The sequence below is a fragment of the Paramormyrops kingsleyae genome, chromosome 5 (assembly GCF_048594095.1).
Source record: "Paramormyrops kingsleyae isolate MSU_618 chromosome 5, PKINGS_0.4, whole genome shotgun sequence".
Taxonomy (NCBI): domain Eukaryota; kingdom Metazoa; phylum Chordata; class Actinopteri; order Osteoglossiformes; family Mormyridae; genus Paramormyrops; species Paramormyrops kingsleyae.
The window spans coordinates 20,183,988-20,211,525 of record NC_132801.1 but is presented as its reverse complement, the minus strand read 5'-3'; the positions used below and the strand labels follow the sequence as shown (position 1 = coordinate 20,211,525).

The 27,538-nt window shown below is 46.7% G+C and overlaps 1 protein-coding gene across 3 annotated transcripts in view; it reads left to right on the top strand.

The window, feature by feature from the left end:
• LOC111842551 (zinc finger protein 385C) overlaps nucleotides 1–27,538 on the top strand; it is a 146,249-nt gene that overhangs the window by 64,546 nt on the left and 54,165 nt on the right. Inside the window, exon 1 of one of the 3 annotated variants that reach the window (XM_023809281.2) lies at nucleotides 23,144–23,462. The exons of the other annotated variants lie outside the window; for them this stretch is intronic. Coding sequence (XP_023665049.1) covers nucleotides 23,453–23,462 — 10 coding nt within the window. The 5' untranslated portion in view covers nucleotides 23,144–23,452. Of the gene's footprint in view, nucleotides 1–23,143; nucleotides 23,463–27,538 lie in introns of those variants that run through there. 3 annotated transcript variants of the gene reach the window in all.

Genomic DNA, 27,538 nt, shown 5'->3' with positions numbered 1-27,538 from the left:
CTGTCTTGACTATTTTGTCCGTGAAAGGTACTCAATAAATCAACTTTACTTACTTACTTAGAAGGTCTCCATCACACTGCTGTGACCTTGGTCCCCAGGACCCTTGCAGCTATGTTTGTTTGACCTTTTCAGCTGACAAAGTGAAATGATTGAGCCGATGTGAGCGAGCCATGGTCGTCCTGCAGGCAGGCCGAGTTGTGTTGGAGAAAGGGCAGAGGGAATTGCATCACTAGCATCACCTGGAACATGATGCTGAACACTGATGGGACACTGCCTACAGCAGGCCGCAGAATCAGTAAAGACGATTGCCTCTTTTCTCAGTCGTTTGAATTTCCTCTTCTATCAGCCAACAAATTAACCTTCTCGTGGTTTCGTTTGGCTCTTTCTTTTTATACATTTTAATGTCGTCCTTCCCACATTCAGTCATTTGCTCTTTCCGCCTCTGTCACCATCCATCCCATTCTTTTTTTTTATCTTTCCTTCCATTTGGAGGGATTTTGTATCGCCGCGCTTTTCGCTGCGGCGTGAGGGAAATCGCTGAGTGAGGCAATCTCCGCTCCGCTTTAAAAACCAATCATGGCGCTCAAGAGAAGCTAAACAAATAATCGATGCTCAGCTGAGTGAGCCTTCGGGGTCAGTTCTATGTGTGTGGGTGGGTAACAGTCTGAGGCTGTGCCCCCCCCTCCCCCCCATTGACTTCACACCGCCTCTGCCTCTGCCTCCGCCTCCGCTCAATCACAAAAGGGGCCGTACCTCCTAGGGAGAATCTGAGTGTCGGAGGTTGTTCTGGCTGGAAACAGCCGCTAGGAAAGGATGGCTATTCTGGTGGAGCTTGGTTCCACAAACCGGCATTTTTTTATAGGACGGCCACCAGCATACAGCTTCATGGGCCACCTTGCAGGTTTCTGATGGCTAGATTGGAAAGTCCTTAAGAACAGTGTGAATGACGAGCCAATGGCAGCCATAAATAACAGGACCGTGTGACAAGAGAGACTGAGGAAAAAAAAGAGGAAGGGCATCAATCCAAGGAGATGACTGTGAAAGTGGCAGGCCTGGTGAAGACCTCAGGGAACCCGGAATGAAAAGGGCCATTTGAATCACGCAGAGTGAGTTATAAATCCCTTAGCATCTCGAGTGACCTCGCGCCAGCGGCTTGACTGAGACAGCCTTTTAACCCCTACAACACTGTCACACAGAGGGACCACCTATTCTTCAAAGGAACACTGCACTGGGAGGGGTGCAGAACCAGTGAGTGTGAATGGAGAGATCTCCACGCCACAAAGACAGAGCATATATAGATACAGCCGGAGAGAGATATCTCCATTTCGCTTCTGCTTGTCTTTGCATGGGTGCTCAGATCTACAGCCCCTTGTATCGGCGAGCAGTAGGGGGGCTCTGCCCTTTGGGCTTTTCGTGAGCTTGCTGATGGCATGACAGGTTCTTCTGGGCTCCCTGGAGAGGCGGTGAGATGCATCCTAGCGGGAGATCATACTGACCATTAAGGTATGAATGGCAGACATGTCCAACGATGTTGTTCCACGGGGCGATACGGTTTGGCTGTGAGATTAACACGGGTGCGTGTTGTACACGTTCTGCCGGGTCATACTGGTGAATGTCACCAGCAACAAGGTACATTGGGCAAGGGTGCCAAAAAGGGGGGAGGTTCGGATTATTTCAGGGACCCTAAAAATTTGGAACCTAACTAGACTGGGTTGATTTGTTTGTTTGTGTATATTTATTATGTATTTACATCGTATTTATGCACATCTTCACTGCTGATACTTGGTAGTACATATTGTCACTTAAGTGTCAAGTTAAGAGGAGACAATCAAGTGAGAATTTCATAGTATTTTAGTACATCCTGTACTTAATACATATGACAATAAATCCTGAATCTTTGTTCGGGTTGGGGGCCCAATATGATATGCTGTCATAGGGCCCAAACCCTCTATCAGCGCCCCTGCATTACAGCATTCAGTAGGAGCTCCTCCCATGGCCGTCTCTCATGACAGGAAGGTGAAGGAAGGGTAGCCTGGCGACACGATTCAGGCAGGAGGCAAAGATTTGCCCTGACACCAGTCGCAGGCTGTTATCTCTCCCTGCCGTCTGCTGGCTGCCGCAGGCGGGCCGTGAATTCTCACCTGCGCCACGTCAGCGGCGCTGCCACGCGGACGGACGGCAGCTCCCGCGAGGCCCCGCGTCTCTTTGCCAGGAGGCCTGCGGGCGAGGGCCTTGTTTCCGTGTGCCTGAATTTTGCTGTCGCTGCACCAACAAGGTTAATTGCGTCGTGACCTGGTAGCGGGGTCATGACGACGCATGTGCACGAAGCAGACCTTCAAATCACATGACGGGTTTGCATCTGTGACGTGTTTTCTGGCTGTACTTGGTGAAGCGGGACACCCCCCGTGTGTTTCCTTAGGTAATTGCCGCTCCCTTGTGCCTTGGTCTGCCTCAGACACTGGCCACTTCATAGAGCTGATGTGACACGCGGGACCTGCAGCTTGTGCTTGCTCATGCACAGCCAGGGAATCTGCCATCTCGCTATAAGTAGTGGAAAATCGTCGTCTTTATCCAGCTCTCTGTGACCTGATTTCACTGGGAGGCCAGGTTCTGCCCCAACTGCAAGAGCGTTCACATACTGGGCAGCGGGGGGGGGGGGGGGTGGGTGCGCTGCATTGTGCGGCAGGACCTCGGAGGAGCGGCGATCTTGGGTTCATGTTACCAGAATAACCGTGGCGGTGAGAGCCATGCATGCGCTCCTGAGCTGGCTCCCTGTCCTCTCTTTTGCGTCCTTCTCAGACGCATGCATGCTCACTTTATAATCACCCATTGCGGAGTTGCGGAGCTGCAGAGCTGTGCATGCATTGCCATGGAGGAGCCGTTATGTTGACACTGGGCCGTCAGGCTCCCTCCAGTGAGCCTCGAGATTCGGAGCTTAAGATAAATGCAGCACAAACATCAGCAGAAATGTCCTTCCTCGCAGCACAGGTGCTAAAAGCAGCCGTTTGTACAGGGGAAGCATTACCCCAGAACACACACAAGCAACTGCACTTAGAGCTCATGAAAAAATGCCTCCATCAGGGATCAGAACGTAAATCCCCTCTAATTAGGCTCAGTAACACTTGGGTGGAGGACGGCTGGGTTTGTCCAGATTTTCTCTTAAGCCGTTAAATGGGTATTTTGTTTCACCCAAAATTCCAGCGGTAAGACCGCAGGATCCATGACTCGTTGGTTTGATTTTAGACATATACAGCTGATACTGTGATCTTGTGTTTATTAAATTCTGTTTGATAGAATTGCCCTCTCTCAAATGTTTGCACATGTTCAAAACAGCGAACAAATGTCCCATTTATTGCTTTTTTTTCCCTTTTCCCCAGATTATAAATGTGCCAGTCAGATCTCGCAGGCTATTTGCCTGTTGTATACTTTCCTTCATCTTCCCTTCACCTTTTAATAAAATGCAAAAGTGCATCAAAAGAAGTAATTTTCCACATCAGTACTTTTGTTGATGCCCTATTTCTGTTCCTCTCTCCAGTGGTGTAGATTTAAGGGTTTCTGAATTATTATAAATTTTGAATTGCTGTGTGATTGATTCCTGCTCTGCACCATTGACAAAAGACGTGTTAATGTCTATGCTTCTAGTAAGAATCTTTTTCTCGGTGCGAGTTTTTTCTTCTTCCAATGTCTTGAAATCTGTTTGAAGGCAAAGTTTTGCGGTACTTTAAAAGGCAGCTGAAATCTGCACCTTATATAAGCAGAATGCCTCATCGGGACTGGAAAGCTTTGTGCAAGGATTGATTGGTATTTGGGGGTAAGCAGAGGCCCGGCCACAGGTCAGGGAGGGCAGACAATGGCCTGGGGCCCCCAGTTGGGAGGGGGCTCCCAAGGGCAGGCGATTGTATAGTACGTTGCAGCAACAACTCTGCTTTATTTGTGTATTCTATTTTTCACAAAAGTGAAAATAAAGGACTTATGTTTAATAAATTCTGTTTGTTGATATAAATTTACAGTTCACCATAAAATAAAGCTAATAGATTTTACCATGCCCAGAGGAGAGGGGCCCCCATGCAGTTTTTCCCTAAAGCCCCCAGAGTCCTAAGAATTGCCTCTGGGGGTAAGAAACTACTTCCTGCCTTGTGTGCTCCTGATGCTCTTTGGAAAAGGTGATATTTGGAGATCCTTATTTCAAGGACCCTTTTTTCTCCCAAGCCCGTCCTGTGCATGGCTTCATTTTTGCAGGTTGGGAAACATGTCCTAGGCTTGAGTAGGACTGTCCTGGATTTACACTGAATACCTAATGTATCACCTGAGGGCTGCCGTCCCACCCAGCTCAGCTTTGCTGCAATACAGTAATTGTCTGTTTAGGTAGGGGGCCTTCTCTGACGCACGCTAGCCCTTCCTGTAATGGGTTTCCTCAAACCTGCTGCTCTTCCACCCTCTCACCTGCTGGCCGTACTCACTGCGCTGGACCTGCATTTTCTTTTGACGCACATGGTTCCTGGCAGGGAAGCTGCTCAGTTAAATGCCCCAAACCTTTAAAAAAATACAGTTGAAAAAATGAAGCATCTAGATTTATCTTCAGATAAATCTAGATGCTTGTACCTTCTGTTACTTTCTTGAAACTGTAGCTTTTGGCCAGGAGAAGATGCCGTGAAATGGCTTCCAACTTTCATCAGACGTTTTTATCCTGCAGGGTTGCCAGCTTCGGGCAGCAGGCTGGCGTGAGATTTACCATTTGAGACAAGTCTGCATACTCATTTACATGTATGTAACAGTTTACCTTGTAAATAGTTAGTAGGGTTAGCAAACTGCCCTCTGTTTTTGATGTAGCTAATTGTGGGTTAATAATGTAATAATATAGATTTGCTGTAAGATCTCTTGCAGGACCATGAGAGTCTGAAAGCCTGACTGTCATGCTAGGTGTGTGAGAGTTGGCAACCCGGATCTTGAACTAATGACCCACCAAATGGAGGACGTCATAGTGATGGCTGGTCACTGCCCAACTTCTCATGGCTTCCAACTCAACTTCTCTTGCCTATTCCAAAGCCAACAAGAGGCTTTCTCCACTGCCGCCTCCACCTGTGGTCCACTCTACTCACTGTGAAGAGGAGGCATCCTCTGTGGTTTACAAGGTTGCAGTGTTAGTTTGTCCTTTAAGTATTATTCTTACAAGTCCTATAAGTCCTATAAGTGTCATTCTTACACTTCATGGTGATCTGTAGACGCTGGGGCAATCATGGCTTCTCCTTCGTCGGCCTGTTCTTGGTGTCCTGCCATTATGAGCCCCATGACCTGATTTTCAGAGGCAAGGGCACAGGAGTGTTGATTGAAAATGAAAATATGTTACTTTCTGTCACGCCCATGCCAGACCAACTGCAACCATGCTCAGCTTCTCCTGAACAACCCTGCCTACAGCGATCTTCTTGGCTGGAGTGATCCTGCCTGATTACTGCATTTATTTATACCGGATTCTCCACATACTCAGTATGAAGTTTTGAGTGTTTTGCATGATCAGATTTATATTTCCATGTATGACCCATGGTGACGTTCTGGATTTTCAGCTCTTGCCCTTGTTTCTCTCTGGTTCTGGTTGCCTTGTGGACCTGCCTCTGTGTTATTGACCACCAGTGAGCCCCTTCATTTTGCTCCTTGGATCATGTTATTGGATTTGTTCACTTACCCACCTTCCCGGTGTTGACCCAGCCTGTGCCTCACGACTCTTACTTTCTAATTAAACCACCCTCCACTGGGCTCTTGGGTCCTCTCTGTGTACTCATTTTATAAACAGTTATAGCTGTGTTTATAATACTTTATGAATGCATGCTAATAAAGTGTTACCAAAAATTGTACTGAGTACACAGAGAGGACCCAAGAGCTGAGTGTAGTCAACGTTAAGTAATGTTACCCAGTTTTCAAACAAAAATGTGACCATTTAATGCTGCAAGGTTGTAACCGATGTCTCTTCCAGGGAAGTCCATGTTGACTGTGCATTGCTGTCAATAAATGATGAAAAACCGAAAATAATGAGGCCTTTTGTGAAAAAGGCTAACACCAGCCTATCTCAGGTGGCATCATTTGATGTTAGAGGTAGAACTGTAATATTTTGTCTGCTTATATACAACAAAACAACAGAAGGGACTCCCTTTGTTTGAAGAGCCAAGCTGCTCTGTATTGTGTCACGGGGCCCGTGCTGAGCTGTTTGTCGTCGTGTTTTATGATGGCTGCGTTTTTTGTGGGGAATGGTCTGAATATTAACAGTTTGTGAGAGACACAGAAGAGAAAAACACAGGATTTATTCCTGAGAATGTAGTACCATGACCAAATATTGGGTCAGGACAGGGAGCTGGGCGATCCAGTCCTTATGGGAGGTGTCCTGCTGTTCGGGGGCTGGTGGAGAATGGCGCAGGCGCGAAAATATAAACAAGAAAAATTAGGGATTTGTGTAGGTGACTGGGTCAGGGGGAAAGGCAAAAAGAACAGGCATTTTGCCATAATTGGTCATGACTGGTGTCAAGAATTCAGACTGGGTTTTAAAAGAACCACAAACCATTAAGGTAAATCTTCTGGATATAAAGGACAGCTGAATTATCTCGGATACTCCTGACTCACGCTTTCTAGTCAGTCAGTGCCCCATCCCCCACACTCTCACAAATACGAAATAAGTGTGAAATACTTCGAGAACCCCTAAGTATGGCTGTATAACTGTTGTAAAATAATGGGAGGTGTTTTGTGTGCAGGCTTTCCCTTATACAGTCAAGATGGTGCTGGTTTGACATCTGCCTTATGATGGCATCTATCTTTGGACAGACAGGTGTCCAGACGACGAGTTGATTGCCTAATCTCTTCTAGAGACCCTTAAAACCAGAGTTTTTACATTATTCTGAGCCGTCTGCCCGCTATTTTTCTGGAGAGCAGCACAAGTTCTCCCAGACAGACGGGCCACGACAGAGAGGAAGCTGCTATTTATTCCTATAGCCTGGAGGCTCCACGGCTGCCTTGCTTATTATGAATTTAATTATTTAATATTTAAGACACAAAAAAGCAGGTCTCTAATATGCAAATAGAACTTGCTTCCCTCCGTCCTGCTGCCCCTGCAGCCTTTACTAATAATAACGCACAGAGCGGCGCAGGGAAACTCCCCGGAGGCCGCTGTCTGATTCGGGCCGGGACCAACATGAGCAGCCCAGTCACAGGTGTGTTGTCAGGTGCCACACGCAGTCAGAATCTCCTGACGGCAGCTGTTTTGTCCCTGGGTAAACTGCCACAAGCTTGAATTACCCACCCTGGCCCACAAGAACACAGACATCAGGTAATTTTCCCTGTTCTACGTTCTTTGTCCATTGGTGACTGTCAGCACTGCACAGAACCTATTCTGAAACGAACCCCACCGAACATTTCACTCGCAGTTGGGCGGAGACAGAGGCGTTTGATTGGTGTTTGCATTTTCCCCAAACAGAAGAAAACGCATATTTTTCTGTAATGAATATTTCAGCTCCTCTAACTGTCTCCAAATCTAATGCCTGAGCCACTATTTAAAAGCCCAGAATAAGGGCCAATAAGCGTTAGCACTTTCTCTGCTGCTATCTGTCTTAAGGCAAGGACGTCGCATGGCTCATTTACAGTTTTTCATCTGATGTGTACATTTAGTCCTAAAGAGCTATGGTTCAGAAAAACTCTGATTAATGGAAGCAGAATCTATCTCCACAGAATCATCAATAAGATCCACTGCCAGTGGCTTTTCTGTGCTGGTCACAGGACCTGCTGTGGGGCCGGTACCTTCCAGAATGCGGAAGCCCTTCCAGAAGCTTCTTGTCCAAACTAATTTTCTGCTCCGCTGTTGCTGCTGAGAGAGTTTCAGAATAGCAGAGCTTCTGGGTAGGCTTGGTTTTGGGGTCATGGGTCGGTGGCGCCCCAGATCCATGGGGGCATAGAGTGTTCAAGGACATAACAGACAGGGACGGACCCACTAACTCATGGAGCATGTGAGAGATGCCAGTCTGCCAGCAGATTGCAGACAATGGCAGGGCAGCGGCAGTAAAGGCAGAAGTAGTGGCTGAGGTGCTATTAGCATTAGCATAAGTAGCAAGTAAGTACTAGAAGTGGCAGGAAGAGAAGTAGCCATACAAGTACTGCAAAAAGCAGCAGCAGCAGTACTCATAATAGAGGTAGTAGAACAACACAATAGTATTAAAAAATAGTAGTAGTTGAAGTAATAGTAATGGTGGTAGTAGTAGTAGTAGTAGAACAAGTACCATAGTAGTAAAAATTGTACTAGCAGCAGTAGAAATAGACCTAATAAAATAGTAATAGTAATAATAGTAGTTGCAGCAGTAGTATTAGTAGTAGTAGTAGAAATAGTCCTAGTAGTAGTAACAGTGGTGGTAGCAGTATAACATGTACAATAAGCGTATACAGTAAGTAGTAACAGTGGTGGTAGCAGTATAACATGTACAATAAGCGTATACAGTAAGTAGTAACAGTGGTAGCAGAGGCAGCAGGACAGCAGTGTCAGTCCTCACCCATCTGGCCGCTTCTGTGATGGCTGACTTTCATTTGTTTCACTGACTGTTCTACTGAAGCGGTTCAGTTGAAGTGACCCTCCCAAAGGCATCCCTCCCCCCGTGTGACACCCCAGCCTGGGGCATCACAGTCAGTGCTGCACTGCCCTGGTACATTACGTTCTGTCACCAGTGTCGACTCAGCAAAGAGGCTTTCTTGTCGCCTCCGTCACATTCAGACCACGAAGCACGAACGAGATCGCGGCTCTGTATGTATGACAATCTGACACGTGTAGCACACGCTCCCACACGTACACAAACACACGGCTCTCCGGGGTCCTGACTGACTGACGCGGGCAGGGTTGGAAGACAGGGGGGCGCGCCAAGTTTATTAAGAAGGGCTTCATTTAATTTGAGTGAGAGCGTTGAAATTTTTCCCCCATAATCCTATCGCACACAACATGTCCCTCTGGAGAGTCCGGCCCCTTTATTCCCCTTAATGAAGTGAGCATTAAAATGAAAGTGATTTTAATGGGATGTAATCCTGCTGGGAGACGTTTCAAAGGAGAGGAGAGCAGGGGGCGTCGCAGCAATTTGGCCCAGTCGCGGCCTGGGTAACCGTCCGCATTGTACCGTGCGCTTTGCGCGTGCTGCTGCGTCGCCCTGGGTTTACACGCCACGTGCACGTGTGAGCGCGCGGGCGACAGAAACGACGCAGGCGTTCGCGTATTATTATGCCTTCCCGTGGGCTGGCCCTTGCCGCGCATATGCGGACCGCGCTGCATCCGACGCATCTGCTCAGTCTGATAACGGGATTAGGGCAGCCCCAAAAGGTCCGTCGAATTAGATCAGGGCCCGCGCATTAAGCGGTATAATTATAACTGAACCCATCAGCGCCAAACCCTCCTCTCCACGGAACCAGGGAGGGGCAAGCTCTACACCCCCAGAAAGGATTAGGAGCAGCGCTGAAACTCTGAAAGGTCCAAGTGTTAAGACTCCGTGCATCTTCAGGGGATCATGCCCCCCCTCCCCCGTGGTTTGCTTCCATGTGTTGTACTGGGTCGCCCCTCTTTAAGCAAACTCCACTTGCCGTTTTTATACTGCTGCTAGTGTTTGTTTACCTGCAAGTATCCTGATTTAGAGTGAGCCGCGGCTTGGCTTTTTCTGCAGTCAGGGCCTCTTTCTTGCGGGGTGCAGTTGTCAGAGCTCTCTTGGGCTTAGTCATGTCTTTGAAACGGCACACAAACATGACTCAAAATTAATTTTAAACGCTGATGTTATGCTGCATAATAATAATGTATAAAACTCGTGCTGCAGTCATTTTTGGGAAAGTTGAAAAGCAAACGTGACAAATTTTAAATGAAAACACTAAGCTTGTGCGCTGACTCCTCTCAAAATCGTGACTGTTGGCGGGAGGGGGGAGCAATGATCTAATCCCTCGAAGATGCCGCGGGGCTAAACATGGAGCGTTCGCTGCCGACGGTGCGGATCTGTTCAGGACCATGTCACGCAGCCGTCCAAACGCTGGGCCTGTCCCTGTCGTCTCGCACCACTGCGGCCTTTGAGAGGAAAGTCTCCCGTCACCATGACGAGGCGTCATGCTGCATGGCTCTGGCTGCATGCCGATGTGCGAATGCAGGCTGGGATACGACTCGGAGCAGGGCAATAATCACCGGGGATGGGGGTCAGATCTGCCCCCGCTGCATGTAGGCTGAGGTGAGATCCAGCTGTTTTCCCACGGGGAGTAAATCAGCATGCGTCATTTTTTAATATGTCCTGAATGTGTTGTGACGGCCTTTCCTGCCCATTTGGTGGCAGACGGTGCCGGGGCACAGCTGGGCACAGCTGGGCTCAGCAACCGGGGGCGTAGTGGGGAAAGAGAGCAAGAGCACAGAGCTATCAGAATGAAAAGTGTAGGGGGGAGGGATGCAACATGGCGACGGGGACGGGGGGGGGGGGGGGGGGGGAGTTGCAGGCCTGTAGAGACTGATTGGCCAAAAATATTTGCAACAAGTTGGAAAAAAAGATGATTAGTATTTCTTTTCGGCTATGGATGTTTTTAAATGTTTATTACCTTTTATACTATTTTATCATTAACATCACAGTTAAACCTTGTAGCTCATTCAGTAAATTTTAATAAAAATCTGAATATGAATGCTTGGGGGGCTGGCTGCCGTCTCGGCGTTCGGAGGCACAGTTTGGGGGGGGGGGGGTGAGCAGCAGATAGAGGAATAATGAGAGTCACAGTCAAAGATTATGGAGAACGAGGGGAGAGAAGAGGTGGAGGAGGGTGACGGACAGCCCAGGTGACGGAGCATGCCAGCCGCTTGATGGCCGGACACATCCCCCCCCGCCCCCCCAGTCCATACTGGCAGACCCCGCCCCAAAATGCTCTGCTGCCTCCCTGGGGGGCCGTGGGCTCAGTAGGTGATCAGTGATCTGTGGTCATGTTCCCACTACCAGCTGTGGAATGTCACAGGAAAACACGACGTGGTCCCGAGCACCTACCCCCCCCCCCCCCGGGGACCCCAAAGAGGTACTCTGTGCCCAGAGAGGCTGCCTGTGGCCACGCTTCTGCGAAATTCCATCTTCCCCAGACAGATCGATCACCGTATGTTTTCATGTATGTGAAATTTAGCAGATGCTGAGGGGGATCTGCACAAATGACCTCCAGTCTCTGTTAGAAGTCAACACATTCCTCTGTGCCTCGCTCAGATGCCGCACGGCAGTGCACCTTCAAGGACGGCCTTTTGAATCCCACCCTTTCACGCTCTCTCTCTCTCTCTCTTCAGTTTGCTCGTTCTCTCTATGTTAATGCAGTTTTCCTCCCACAGTCCAAAGACATGCATTTCCGTACACTGGGTCACTGGGTAAATTCGCCTATAGGACCCTGCCATGGACACACATCCTGTCTAGTGGTCCGCTGTGCTGCCTGGGCTCAGCTTCGCTACCCTGCACTGAAAAAAACAACTGGAAGATGGATGGGTGGAAATTTAGCAAGTTGTCAGTCAGAGTAGCAAAGGTGATCTTTCATAGCTGCAGGTCAGCACCCGTTCTTGATCTGCGGGCGACTCGGAGGGCATCACTGTCGCCTCGCACCTGCGGGGCTGGAGGGTTTGAGTCCCGGAATGTTCTCCCTGTGTTTGTGTGGGATTTGTCCCACGCAATGAAAAAATGTAGTTAGCTGCCTCTAAATTGCCCGTGCTGTGTGTGTGTGTGTGTGTGTGTGTGTGCACTCAGTATGCTACTCCTGTATTTCATAAGCAGTTGGAAGGTGGACGGAAATACACTAGTGGACAAAATTGTGGAAACACCTAGAATTTTTGGCAGTATGCTTTAAAAACTACTACACAAATGCTGGCATTAAGGTTTATAAACAATAAAGGGTACAAATATCATACATTGGACAATTAAATCAGTGACTGGAGTAACTGGAATAAAGATCAGCAATCTAAAAATTGGAAATGTTTCCACAAATGTTGCCACTACTGGATGGAATTTCTGTATCCCTAACAAATTAACATAAAAAATCTGATCCAAAACTAATCCTTTTATCCTGCACTTGTCCAAGCAATAAACACTAAAAGTTCTTTGTAAATACACAGTGAGTCAGGAAAAGGCATTATCTGGCCTATACTCATATTGGGAGATCCCAAAAGCAGTGTTTCTGAATCCGGTCCTCGGGGGCCCGCAGCTGGTCCACATTTTTGCTCCCTCTGAGCTCCCTGCCAGACAGTCCACATTTTTGCTTCCTACCAGGAGCTGGGAGGGAGCAAAACCATGGCCTGTCTGTGGGTTGCCAAGGACCGGATTGGGAATCACTGGCCTAAAGAATCTGTATTCTAAATTTGAGTCGAGCCAGTAGCCACCCCCCCCCCCGCCCCCAAAGTGTAGATACCCAGCAAGTGAGTCTCTGATCTCTGCTGAAGAGAGCCACGACTTGTTTACATCACCTGGTTATAGCAGCACATCCTGGAGCTCCAGCATGATGTGGGCGGCCTGGTGGCTCTGCTGCCTCTGGCCACGTTTAAGGCAGAGATTCCTGGCCCCCATTTCCTCCCTATTGACGGGAAGGGGGCAGGTTTTCCCCATGTTTTCCAGGACATGCGATCCATCGTAAAATGCAGTGAATCCTTTCCATCTGTGAGGCTGGGGGCCATGAAACACGTGGCTGCAGAGCGCCGGGGACCAGTCGGGGGGTGGGGGACCTGTGAACTCCAGCCACGTCTAAACTGGTCTGTCCTCACGGTAACCAGTGTGCTCTCGCTCCACTGGGACTGCAGAACACACTGGAATCTCCACAACAAAAAACAGGAGGAGCAAAAGCACTGCTCTGGGCTCCAATTGACTCTCCTGCCACTGTGTGGCCTTTTCCATTGTACAAGGTGTACAATGCAGTGATGTCACATGACTTCTGACATGTTTGCTAAATACGACAGTCCTCAGCATAGTATTAACCCCCCCCCCCACCACCAACTGCATCTCCAGAGATTATGTGATGGTTCTGGTGCTGGAGTCAGCAGAAACCCAGAACCTGGTTCCTGAGACCTTTAAGCAGTTTGTAGTTTGGTGTCATTCACTCATCTCTGACTGCTCGCGTAGAAGCGGCTTAGACTCTAGCCGGCCGAGAGCATGCTATTCCTGTCAGCTGCTATTCCTGCCCTCCCCGTCCCCGTCCCCGTCCCCGTCCCCGTTCCCGTTCATTAATTTGTGAGACGCCAGTAATAAGTAGTAATCAGTGCGTGTCAGTCTGCCCAGGCAGAAGCAGCGAGGGTGTGTGACGGGGCTTCTGGCCGGTGATTGGTACAGTACTGCGACGTGGCTGGCATTGCAGTGTTTTGGGGGGGAGGGTGGAGGGAGGCAGCGTCCAAGAGTCGCAAACACTGCAGTGCTGCACTTCTCATTGCAGCAACTCGGAATGCACAGCTGCGCAGTTAAAGAGGGAACAGAGGCACATATGTGCATCTGTACAGAAAGCGGCATTTAAACATGCAATGTAACACCACAAGGAATGCGAGTGTGCATTTATACAGGCGTTGAAATCCATACATAGGGGGGCACACACACAGGTGGCAGTCCAGTGCAGTGCTGCTGGTTCTGAGCTGCACAGGCAGGGTGGCTGTGGGGGAGAGCAGACACCGAGTCTCGGCCACTGCGGCCCCACTGGAAATCTGTCACTTTCCATCAGGCCCAAACTCTCACGCCACAGTTATTCCGAACTGACAGCGAGTCGAGGAGAAATATGGCGCAAATCGGCCCGGAGGCCTCTGTGAGCGTGGTCCGGGGGGAAGGGGGTAATGCTTCCCCAGGGTTCCCCTTGGGTGGGGGGGGTAATGGTTCCCCTTGAGGGGGGCGGGCAGAGGGAGGAAAAGGGGTACGGGCAGAGACCCTGGCATAGTTGCCCGCGCTGTCAACCCGCTGATGGACAGTAAAAGCTCATTTATGCTGCATAATAATTAATGAAAGCATGAAGGTGACCTGTCTGCCTCGCTGTCCCGCTGCTGAGGTCATACTGAGGGCAGCCCGCCGGAGAGGCTGCCGTGGCCCCCAATCAGCAGCACGCATGTGGGCCGCCTCACCCCCTCAGCCTTGGAGTGAGTCCGGGAATCACAATCACGGCAAATCGGGGAGAGGCGGGCGTGTGAAGGGCACACTCAGGGGGGCTGGGCTTATTTAAGCGGCCTGTCCAGCTGATTGGTCACACAGTGCTGTTTATCTAAATCTGTGGAATGAGGAGGGATTGGGCAGCACAAGATCAGATCTCCACATGTAGGCCTGTAGTCTCACACCTCCATGGCTGGGGGGTTCAAGCCCCATACCTGTCTCTGTGTGAGCCATTTTCATGCTCACTCTGTGGGCTTCCTCCAGCATGAAGCAAATGGGTGTCCATGAAAATCTCCCTCGCTGTGTGAGTTAGTGCTGCTCTAGCTATGGACTGCGGTGCCTCGTGTTTAATGGAAAAACAAGGATTTACAAAAAAAATCACCTTTTTCTATCACAGCAAACAGCAGAACAGGTTTAACGAATTCCATTGAAACACTTGCTTAACTCAGTTCAAGTTTTGTGACACTGCATAATAGCTGTACTTTTACACTGCAGGCACAGAGGAATGAGTGTTGTTTTTACCTCCTTGTATATCCTGACCAGAGTGAAGGTTTTCACTCCAGAATCATTTGGACTCTCCTACCATAACAATATATCTCATTTACTGTATGGAGTGTTTTTATTTTACTTCCAAACATAAACACAAAACACGAAAATCAACGAAAATCATACCAAGTATATCCTCCTGAGACCCAAGGAAAAAAGTGTCCTTCAATTTTAGGTTATTTGGCTTTGGAGGAAATAAGACATCTTAGAATTTAGATTTTTTTCTAATTTATTTTTATTTTTAATTAAACAGGATGTCCTCTTTAGTGTACAACAGGAATAAATAAATTTCCTTACATCAGTGAAAAGATAGATGCAAAAACTAAATGTCCACTGCAATGGACATACATGAATGGGTGGGGTCTCAGGAGGATGTGCAGTATATCTGTAATCAGATACACACAGATTTGTGTGCACAGCAAACAGAATGTATGCGCATGCATGTTCCTAAGTGACCGTCCCATTGGTGAAGCTTGTCATGTGATGCGGGGGAGAAGCAGAGCAGCGCTGAAGGACGGCCAGCCGGCTTGGACAAAGGCCCTTGCACTTGCTGTACTGTAAAAGCACAGCTTGGCATTTATGGTTTACTTTCTCTCTGTGCGTGGTCACATTCCATCGGCCCATCCATGTTCTTAATGTTTATATTTTACTTTCAGTCTGTGCGTGGTCGTATTCCATCGGCCCATCCATGTTCATAATGTTTACATTTTACTTTCGGTCTGTGCGTGGTCGTATTCCATCGGCCCATCCATGTTCATAATGTTTACATTTTACTTTCGGTCTGTGCGTGGTCGTATTCCATCGGCCCATCCATGTTCATAATGTTTACATTTTACTTTCGGTCTGTGCGTGGTCACATTCCATCGGCCCATCCATGTTCATAATGTTTACATTTTACTTTCGGTCTGTGCGTGGTCGTATTCCATCGGCCCATCCATGTTCATAATGTTTACATTTTACTTTCGGTCTGTGCGTGGTCGTATTCCATCGGCCCATCCATGTTCATAATGTTTACATTTTACTTTCGGTCTGTGCGTGGTCGTATTCCATCGGCCCATCCATGTTCATAATGTTTACATTTTACTTTCGGTCTGTGCGTGGTCGCATTCTATTGGCCCATCCATTTTCATAATGTTTATGTTTTCACCCTTTAGATCAAAGGTCTTATTCAACATTCTTAGCATGTTACAGAGAAGTCTTACCTACCTACCTTCTTGTGAGCATAAGAATATACAGGTTTCTAACATATCATAGAGTTTCAAAAAACTCAGGTAGCAGGTAGAATCTGCTTCTGTCTTTAGAATCCAGGGCCGGATCTCAGGGTTGACCAGGAAACCCAGTCATTATGCTAGATTTTTTATCTCAATTTTTTACTCCGATACCTTCTGCACAAAACCTTCGTTACTTACCCAGTTTAATAAATATATACAGTGGTACCTTGGAACACAAACTAAATTCGTTCCAGAATGCTGGTCGAGTTCCAAGTCGAATTTCCCCAAATGATTTTCCCCTATTTAAATTTATCTACCTACCTGACGAATGATGAAAAGGATTAACAATCAATATAAACATAATACACATATGAAAAATTACACATTTAAGAGCAATAAACATGAAATAAATGGCAATCCCATACTCCGAAGCGAGAGCAGACACACATGCACCACCTTCAAGTCTTGCTATAATTTCCTTTTTAAGTTCTACAGTTACTCTCACTACTTTCCTCTTTGGTTTGCTGCTGTCACTGCTCACTTTCATGATTACTGTATCACTTAATGTGCTATAGATAAAGCACAAAGAGAAATCACACCGAACAGCTTTTAGCAGGTCTGTTTTGTTTTGTCATGTTCCGAGTTTTTGGGTATTTTTTACTTTTACTTGAGTAGTATTTTACTGGATGACTTTTACCTGAGTAACATTTTGGTACTTTTACTTAAGTATGAAAATTTAATATTCTTTCTACCACTACCCCCCCCCCCCCCCCCCAAATATAACTGACCCCTAATGGGCACCTCAGTCAAAACATTGTGCAGACGCCACTGATAGGACCACTTTAAGTATAGACAAGGTATAAGTTCAGACTAACTGCACACTGCAGCTGTCCTGAGCTGTTACACTTCAGCCTTACTGCACACTGCTGCTGTCCTGAGCTGTTACACTTCAGCCTTACTGCACACTGCTGCTGTCCTGAGCTGTTACACTTCAGCCTTACTGCACGCTGCTGCTGTCCTGAGCTGTTACACTTCAGCCTTACTGCACACTGCAGCTGTCCTGAGCTGTTACACTTCAGCCTTACTGCACACTGCAGCTGTCCTGAGCTGTTACACTTCAGCCTTACTGCACACTGCTGCTGTCCTGAGCTGTTACACTTCAGCCTTACTGCACACTGCTGCTGTCCTGAGCTGTTACACTTCAGCCTTACTGCACACTGCAGCTGTCCTTAGCAATTATACTACCTGTTAGCTTTAGCAAGCTTATCCATTCTTCTTTGACCTCACTGAGGCTCAGCCATTGCACTTCCCCACACTTGATACCTTTTATTGCACCATTTTTTAGACACTATAGTCAGTATAGTGCATGAAAATCCCAGGAAGTTAACTATTTCTGAGACCTAACACCAACACTTACACCAATGCTTCTCAAACTATGGAACGTGTACCACTAGTGGTACTCTGAGCCCCCCCTGGTGGGATGCCTGAAGATACTGTGAATTTCTTTCCACCCATATGGTGTACTTGACTGCTTTGGTTTGATCCAGCTATTCACTGTTTGCAGGTGCAAGAGTTGCTATACTAGTGTTTTATCACTATTAAGCACCTACACGCTAATGAGAGGTTGCATTAAACCATATGTCCTCTTTCTCAGTCTATTTTCCTCTTACGTGTCTTAGCTTGGTGGCGTGTAACTCTCCCAGGCCTGAACCGGGCTCCAGTGTTTCCACTAGCTCAAGCTCACTGGACGCCTTGCTGCCTTTCTCTGCCTCTCAGTCCGCTGTGAGAAATTTCATTTGTTCCATAGTGTCATGGAGATAGTTCCTGCCAAGCAGGCCTGGGGTAAGACCTGTTTAAATAAAGAGAATAATTTTTCCCCATCCTTTGTGGGGTCTACGGCGCAAAACAGCGGCCTAGGACGAGTTTCAGATGTGTGATGTGGAGAGAGATGGTGGTCGAATTTCACAACTAAAAGCCACATTTTGAGGAGCTGGAAGAAAACCATGGAGTGACTGATGTAGTAACCTGTTCATTGGCTGAGAAGGTTGGGGGTGTGGAGGAAGAGATGAAGGGCCTGGACTTGCCAGCAGAAAGAAAAAGGAAAAAGGAAAAGAAATGGTGCAGATCGGGATTACCAGTGACACAGCGGCTGAGTGGGGGTGGGGGGGGAATGAAGGCTGGAGGATTCCAGATGATGCGAAGATGGGGGCATGAGATTAGGAAGCATATTGAGCAGTAATGGGGGGTAGATATGGTTGGAGACCCCCTGGGAATGGAGGGAGGAGGTCTGCATAAGCTGGGCCAGGCCCCCTGACCCTGCTGTGATCTCCCATTCATCTGGACGTGACCCGCATCTGCTTGGCAGCTCCTGATAACCCTAAGCCTCCGGGCACTTAGCCTGTTTAGCTAGTTTAGCCTTTAGCCCCTGCTAGATGTTCGGCGTCGTCCTTAGTCCGCTCCCACCTTGCTGTGGGAACTTGTGGGAACATGCTGTGGGAACTTGCAGGTTTTGTGCTGGCATGCCGTGTTGGCATATCCCCAGCGACTCCGCCGCAGTGCCGTCGTACCTGCGGAAGGTGTGAATTCTTCCTTGGCAACTTGGAAAAGCATTACAGTTTTCACTCTGCCGGTGGTGCGAGATCCTTGCGGCTAATGATCGTCGTAATTATAAGATTTCCAAAAGGTTGCCGTCGGTGGCGACTGTGGGGATCTTCTGCAGCTTTCCTGCTGGAACATCTTATGGAAGATCTATCTGTCCCATTCCAGAGATAAAAACAGAGGATCAGAGTATTTTATTTATTCATGGTGCTTCATATCTCACCAGCTGGGGAAGCAGCGTAGCATGTGACAGAGCTTTAAATTCATTGTGCATCCCGGACGCCCCCCCCTCCCCCACGCCCTCACCCACCACAGGGAACAGGTGTCAGGTGAAGCATGACATGAGCTGTGTGTATGTCCTTGGTGTGTGGCAGGGCGGCTTCACATGGAGATGACAGAACTTCTCCCCCCTGCCCCTCCAGATAACCTACTCCACCAGCCCACCCACCCATGATGCTACTTTACTGTACTGGGGGGGCATGTCCATGGCAAATACGCAGGGACGGACTGCAGTTCTCCTAAATGTTCCATTTGGAGTAATCTGGTCATTTATCTGGCTTGGCTGGTACAAGTAAAACTATTTTAACTGGTAAACCGGCACTGGAAGAAGACTTTCCTGTCGCGAGGAGTCCAGTACAACAGGGGGATTAATGAAGCAGCTTCAGAGGTAGAGTATTTTTTAAATTGTTTGTTGAAGTTTTATTAATGTGTTTGCCTCGAACTTCTACACCTCATCCAGGCTGTGGGGGGTGGGGGGTGCATCTCCAAAAGCTGAACTGTCAGTTGTTGCTGGTGGGGGGCTGGGGGAGGGCAGCGTTGGCCAGCAACTGATAGAAACATGTGGTGGGTATCGAAAGCCTTTTTGCCGTAATATAATTGCAGATGCCACCATCTCCAAGTGTGGTCACGGCCACCGTCGCCAGTCCTGCACTGGCTCCAGGCCCCGACCTCAGGTGTCCCATCCTCACCGATTTTACACACATCCCCATGACAAGTAGCTATTAATGCAGCATTTAAACCAATATGGCTGTATTAGCTGGGCACTGGCTTCAGTTCACAATAATCCACACAGTGAGTCTTTCTTCCCAAAACTTGATGTTATGCCCTTTAAGACACAAGGAGAAAATCTGCTACAGGTGCCCTAATAAAACACTTTGTAGGATGGTTTAGTGACCAAATGAAAAGACGACAAAGGGATTCTATTACTGACTCATGCTGTCGTTTCATATTTTATCTTCTGAAATACTCTGTATGTGTAGCCAAGGAATTAAAGATGAGCATTAAGATGCTCATGCTTGGCCAGTGTCCATTAGCGGTACCTGGGGGAGGAATATCTCTGAGCAAAAGCTCCAGCCTTAATGTGTGGGGGCTGCAAAACGTCCATCACGTAATACTCTACCCTTATGCAGTAAGTAGGTGAGGGCTGCCAGGAGAGACAAGCTGACAGCATTAGTCAAAGCTGTGTAAAGGATGATGGGATACCAAAGGGAATGCTTTGCAAGGAACGTCCTGATCACTGAACATGCAGATGCCTACATTGGTACAAAACTTGTTCCCCAGAGTATTTTTAAATACACTGATCGCAGTGGAAATCTCATTATAAGCCCAGGAGACCAGAATTAGCTGGAGCTGAAGGATACTCTGCTTTTCTGCTGCTATCTCCACAAATCTGTCATCCTTCTGTTAATGTATCACTACCCCAAGCCTATGGGTCTCACGCTGTATGAGTCTATCACCCCTGGGACGCCTTGTTATGTCTGTGGCCACACATGAAGGCCTAGTGCAAAATCATTTCTGGTGAACTCATGGTGGCTTTATAATAAATAGAACACAAGTCATTTGATCTTGGACCTGATCTTCATTATTTTGAATGCGTTGCATTTCTCAAGAACCACTGGTATGGAGCATCCAAGAAGGTAGAGCATAATGTTAAATTAAAGTTATATATTCCTAGGCAGACTGCAGTGTGTCTCCAAGAGATGTAGAGAAGTATGAGGCTGGCACAGCAAAACCCCATTGTTGTATTATTACAATAAAAATAGGCTGCATCTGTGAAGTCCAGGAGCCCTGAATCACATCTCCACTGAGGGGCCTCATTTGTAAAGTCTGGAAGCCCCGCATCACACATCCGCCGAGGGGCCGCATCTGTGAAGCCCATGAGCCCTAAATCATCTCAGTTGGAGGGCCCCATCTGTGAAGTCCCTGAGTCCTGAATCACATCTCTGCTGAAGAGTCACATCTGTGAAGTCCGTGAGCCCTGAATCACGGCTCCGCCGAAGGGCCACATCTGTGCTGTCTGTGAGCTCTGAATCACGGCTCCGCTGAAGGGCCACATCTGTGAAGTCCGTGAGCCCTGAATCACAGCTCCACTGAGAGGCTGCCTTCCCACAGGCCTGTGAGGCAGCAGCTGGCTCAGCTTTCACACTTCAGCAGGTGTCCATTTGCCTTGCTGTCATTTGTCCCTTTACACACAGCTGGATGGCAGCAGTTTGTGGCAGCGGTTTGTCACCTGGTTTTGAAACGTGTGCCGGTAGCTTAGTACTGCAGCAGCGTGGCTCCGTCCACTGGCAGAAACCTGTGTGGTGTACGCAGGTGCCTCCTTGACTGAATGTGCTGGGGGGTTGAATCTGCAGCCGCACCCCCCCGGGCCGCCAAACAGGGCCTGGCATGGCCCGTAAAGTGAGATTGATGAGGTGAGAGATTCTTCACGGCTGCTGCGAATGTGCTGGAACTGAGGACTGGGCTCTGTCTGCCATCACACAGAACTGTACCCCCCAGCTGGTTCTGCCAAAAGACCTGTAGACCATGTTTCCGAAACGGTGCTCCAAATCTCACAGCGCCTACTCATACACGTGCTCTGGTTCTGAACGGCAGCCGGCACCTGTGTTCGTCAGATCAGCACTAGGTCCTCACAAACATGCATGTGTTTTGTTTGATGTTAATTTAGTTTTTTCATATAAAACAGCAGCAGTGTTTACATCTGACATCTTCCGACAGTTCCATCGGTTAAGGTGATTTTTCTGTGTTTAACATGTTTGTTTTGCACTTGTAAAGGAGTTTTGTTTCAGGTTTGGTTTTTTTCTATCTTTTTTTTTTTGCATGTTTGTTTGTGAGTTCCTCACCTGATGCCTCAGGAGCCACCGGTATTATCGGAGTGTGAATCAGTGTCTAAAATTATTGCCTAATAATAAAAACATAAATTACGTAATTTTAATTACGTTGTATTTCGCTCTCTAGTTGAACAGTTCTTTTCCGGTGTATTTTCATCTTTGCGGTTAGAAAATTACAAAAAACTTTAGTCAAGTTGACCTAGACTCAAATGTGAGTAGGCATACAGCGCTGAACTGAATATAAATGATGTGACCGTCGTATTGTTATTCAGCGCAGGTGGATGAGGATGTACTGTTTTCAAACTACCGACAGGTAAAAAAAAAAAACTTTCCTCGTGGAATAAGAAGGCGTGCAAAATTGCTGGTCTAATTTAGTAATATTTCACTGCTCACTAACCAGCCGTTTGCAAAGTCTAAACCGTCTCACTGCCCTTTTGACAGACGTTTTGCGTTCCATCGGAGAAGCATCTTAGGTCAAAAGGCGCGGGGCTCCAATTATTAGCCCCTTAATTGCTTATAAAAAAATACGGATGCTGTAAACTGTCATTCTGGAGCGAGATTTAATATGGGCGATTGCCCCCGTCTTTCCACTCGTGTGAGTTCTCAACTCTTCTGCTGCTTCCTCGTAAAGCGGTTCTGCAGCTGGTATTGGTTATTCAGCTGGGGGGAAAAAAGGGAAAATGCTGCTTTTCCTCACTCGAACATTTCCCCTCCTGTCCCCACCAGAGAGCCGAGGGAAAGCAATTTAATCGCGTAATTAAACTCCTCATACACCCTCCGAGATGTGCTCTGGCACTTCTCCAGGACAGTTCGGCGTTACTCGTGGTTCCTTCCCTTAGCGCACAAAGTATACGGGGGTCCCTGGCTTAGACGGCGGACAATATAACCATGCTGTCAACGTGTGTAGATTTGGAGAAGGGGCAGGTCCCTCTGAGTCACTGAGGGAAGGTGTCCTCCTACAGTTTCCCTGGGAAAGCCATATGCGAGGGCATTTTCATTTATTTATTTATATAGCAGAATATCGTGCTACGGGAGACCAGTGACAGGCCATATATGCGCATCTTCATTATTGGCCAGGTTCAATTAGGGTAAAAAAAATGCATTATAAGGGAAATTACATTTATTTTGAGGTTTGCCTGCCTCTTAATTGTCTAACCCATTTAAACGGACAGAATGATCCTTTCAAAGTAGACTGGGAGTTCATGTGTATGTGATTTACTTTTAATCGTCGGAAATGAGTAGAAACGGTGTAAATTTGACTGTCGGGCAACCTGCTTTGCACCCAGCCTGCGCCCGTTACCCTCCGCTCCTGAAGGGGCTTTTGACTCTCCAGTAATTACTTGATCAGTCGATAAATCAGAGTAACGTAGGCGCTCATCTGTGCATCACGGATATGTTACCGGCAACCAGTGTGCAGGTTTTGTTTTTCGTGGAAAACACACCTGGGTCGGGCCGATAGAAAGGAAAACCGTAAATATGCTGGAAAAGAGAAGCCCGATGAGTGAGGAGCTGGCCGTGACAGCCCCCTTCCTGCCCCCACCCATCTCTCTCCCTGCCTTCCTCCCTCCCTGTCGCGCTCCCTCTCTCTCCTTCCTCCGGGGTACGCAGATCAGCGGAGCATTACGTTTTTAATTGAGGTGCATGTGTTATCATTCCTCAGACTAGCAGCTATTGGGATTTGCGGCGATTTGTCACTGACTGGAAACAGGGGAAACGGCGAACGCCTTGAGAGACGCCCGAACATTGTGCTCTTTCAGTCTCATTTGTACCACCTGGAACACACTTTTTGTGTTTTTTTTTCTTTTAAAACGGAAGATACTGTTGGGTGCTAGTGCGTTGAAAGACAGCGCGAAAGACAAGTGTGGCTGAACTGTTCGGACTCACCATGCTGCTAGGTAAGACGATCCGATCGTGTTCCGATTCGTTAGCGAGTGTCCGTATTCTTTTTCTGTTTACCTCTCTGCTGACAAATATGCTTTATACTGTGCATAGCACCTGCATAGGCGATGTTCTGATATTTGCTTCCTGCAAAACTGAGCGATCTTTTTCACCCGATTATAATAAATATCAGTTTCTTTAACACGGAAGGCAGTTTATCATGTACAAACAGAAGCAAGGAGGTTTTCATCCGGCCACAGTCAGTGCCGCACTTGTCGGAGCCTTGGACCGTGAGCATACCTGGGAATGCGCACCTGCAGTCACTTTTCGTCGGGCTCCGCGCTAAATGTGCAGTTATTGAAAGCGGCTCATGTGTTTTGCGACGTGTTGCAGAGTTGCATGTTAATTGTGTTGCATATGTCAGTTCCGTCATTATACGAAATAAGCACAGCCGAAGCATTATTTTCTGTAGAGTGTATAGATGCAGTCCAGCTGCCGTCATGATCATTTTAGTCGCACCTTCTCTAATCCATTATTTAAATTTTCTCGGCGCGTCTTCTAAGCTTTTATGACAATTACCCCAAAACCTGCCGATTTATTTATACCAGTTTAATTTTGTAACCAGGAATGGTTATATTATTCATATGCAGAGATCTAAAGAACAGAGGAAGTTAACGTTAGTACTGCAAAATACCGCAAATACACTATTTATGCCGATGTCCGGGTATTTAGATGTTTCCAATACTGAGAGTATTTAAATCTGAAAACAAAATAGGCCTACTGTATATATATTTACAGAAAAAAGAAAAATGAGATTCGTTTCATAATGGAACACAGAAAGTGATGTTTCTTGTTAAATTGTTAAAACGACAAATTAACTTAATGAGTTGATTTCATTAAGTGCAATTGCAAGCGATTTATTTAAGCCAGGTTTCATGCACAGACAAGCTAACCGTCTTTTATTCGGACCCAGGGAGTTGCAAGCAGTGCCTGAGATTCGCGACGAGCGTTCATGGAAAACAGACATTTCCCTGTGCAATCATTCAAGATGCTTATGATTTCCTGAAATATACAAGTGATCGCATCTAATTACACACATGGTCAAGTTTAGCTTTTATTAAAGTAAAAGTTTGCAATCCACAAACCTTACCTTAAGAACGATGTATAATATTGTTGGTATTTATCTGTTGATTTTAGCTGACTTGGTAACAGTTTATTAAATCTGTTATTACTGATAAATTACATAAGTTAATTCTAACTGTTATCATATTTGAACCTATCGTTTTAATCTGCATTACCAATGTCCTTTTTTGCCTTAGGGTTTCAGTAGTCTGTTGTGAAGGGTATACGCATGAAAGTAATATTCGGGATATTGCACAGGCGAGTTACGTATCTTTTAATCCTGCTTGAGCGCCAAACGCGCATCTTGCAGACGTGGTTGGCTGTAACTTGCCGATAGCAGTGGCAGCCAAATCTTTTGCGCGATTTTACTGGGAACAGCTCCTTTGTCTACCGGTCTCGGGCACGATAAGGCATCCAGACCGCGAAGGGTTGCGATAAAGTCCGTTCCTCACGGGCGCGGGCTGGGTGCAAAGCAGGATGCCCGACAGTCAAATTTACGCAGTTTCTACTCATTTCAGGCCCACTGAATTGTGCATATTGAAATTGCCGTTATCTTTATGTTTTTTTTTTTTAAATGCCTCCTCACAGCAAGCTGAAAAGAGGACTGTAGACCCCCTGGAGAAGATCCAAACAGGCTAGTCTGTCATGGGTTGGTGGCGGCACCTCGGCCGTCATTAAAAGTCTAATTGAATGGCTTCTCAGCCGAGTAAGATTTTGTGCTGGAAATGCAATCAGGACATCAATGTACTTAAACCCCAATTTATATCCATTGAAGAACATGGGTTTGCAAGTGTATGCGACCTCGATGTGTACAATGTGCACTAATAGTCTTTACAGTTAACCTGACAGTAATTTGATGACACTGAATATTATTAGGCCTATCGTTATCACATTTCTGGATAATGCCCCCCATTAACTTCCAATTTCCTTAATTAATATCTTCCATGCAACTTCTTAATACTTGTGTGAATGGGGGTGGTGTGTCTTTCTGGGTTAGGGCACTGCTTGTGATCAGATGGTTGCCAGTTCAAAACCTATGGTGGGCAAAGTGGTTTCACCAATGGGACTTTGAGCAACATTTGCTTCAGGAACTGGCTGACTGCTTTCTCCAGTGTGAGTCGTTTGGATAGAATTTTCGAAGGTCAATAAAGTTCATCTAATCCAAATACAAGTGTCTGCTGAATAAATTTAAAGTAAAATGTATGTAACTCAAAACTGATCACCATATTTGTTCAGTCTGACCCCTGGTGCAGTATGTGTAGGTGCGAGATGAAGAGACACAACTACCCTTTTGACGGGCTTCCTGATACCTCCGGCGAAGTCCGCTTTGTCTCAGGCTGCCCCGATTGCCCCCACATTGATAAATCAGAGTCACGCAGCAATGGAAGGACAGGGGCCATAATTCAACCATCCTCTGCATCTCTAGCGCTGCGTTGAACGAGAAAGCAAAGCGCTAGCCCAGGCTTGCTATTTTTGGATAAAGGTGAAGAGGAGGGCGTCCTCAAAGAAAGAGAGCTGAGATTTCCAAAAGTAAAAGCATGGCAAAGGACTGAAGTCAGCAGCGTTTTCACCGGGCAAAGAAAGATGGGGCCAAACCATGACGCGGACATTGGCCATGGAAACGTGACTCTGTGGTTTTACACCGTAATCTAGGAGGCCAATAACCTCATCCGTAATTTGCTATAAATAAACACGCTTTGGAATATTAGAATTTAGGAAATACGGAAATTTTATAGTAACGACATACCCACAAAATCCTTAAATTTAACCAACTGATAGTTATTTTAAAGTTTGGTATTATGGATATCTTTCAGCTCCTGGAAAATTATTACTCCAATAAGGAAACCAGATTGTTTATATTACATCCATGTATTCAAAAGCTTTTGCAGTGACTGTCTATTGTTAGCAGCTAAGACGACTGATCTCAAATCAGTATATGTTTAAATTGAGTACATGCTGATTGCAGGTAGTGCATTTACCATTAGAGTGAAGTTTAGTCTGAATTGACAGAAATGTAACTAGTGGCAAAAAGCCTGGCCGTCACACCGGCGATAAAATCAAACAAAATTCCAGGAAATTTTTCAAGGATCCTATTTTGCATTACTTTACAAATTTTTTATGTAGATGCATCTATTATGAATACATTTTTGATTTTTGTGTTTTGATTTAAAAATACTAACCAAATGACATAATTTAACGATGACTTTTTAAATATACTACAGTGCTGAAAGGCAGAGCTAGACAGCTTTCTCATATTCAGCATCAACATAATGATTTAAAAAGGAAAAAAAGATTTTCTCCATCAGTCCCCCAAAATGCATTTCAGTCTCAGTTCCCAAACTCTGATGGGAAATCAGATACTTCTTATATAACATGGACCTATTTTTGGCTCTCTGTGGGCCCCGCAGTGGGTTAGATCCCCGAACACCAGCCGAGAGGCTCTGAGTGTATACATCTGATGTGACAATCAGGTAGCATAGTGGTTGTGAACCTGGACTTGTGGTACGGATGTTCCTGGTTAGTCTCACAAAGGGGCTTTGGTGCTCTGAGAACCTTTCTCGCTTCAGTTATATATTTACCTTATATATATGTCAGTTTATATGTATATTTATATTGCAACTTATCAGATTATGAAGATGGGTGGACAAGAAATAATGATCTGTTTAAATCTAAAAAGGAAACTGCTTATTGAAAAAGTCATACCTTAAGGACTTTTTCTTGGCCTGCATTATCTGGGTCTTCTCTGGAAGGAATCCACTTTGCTCTCACCTCTATACGGCCGTATGCCAGTAGGCTCTGTACCATCCACCTAAGTGTGTTTGTTTCTCTCAGTATTTTAGATTCTGTGATGATAATAAAAAGAGGCTTTGGGTTCCTGTGGCTGCCTCACCTGGGGTTCATCTCCCGCTAATCGCTCACATCCACTTTCCTTGGGTGCACACAGACATCTCTAGCGAGTGTGTTTTTGGCA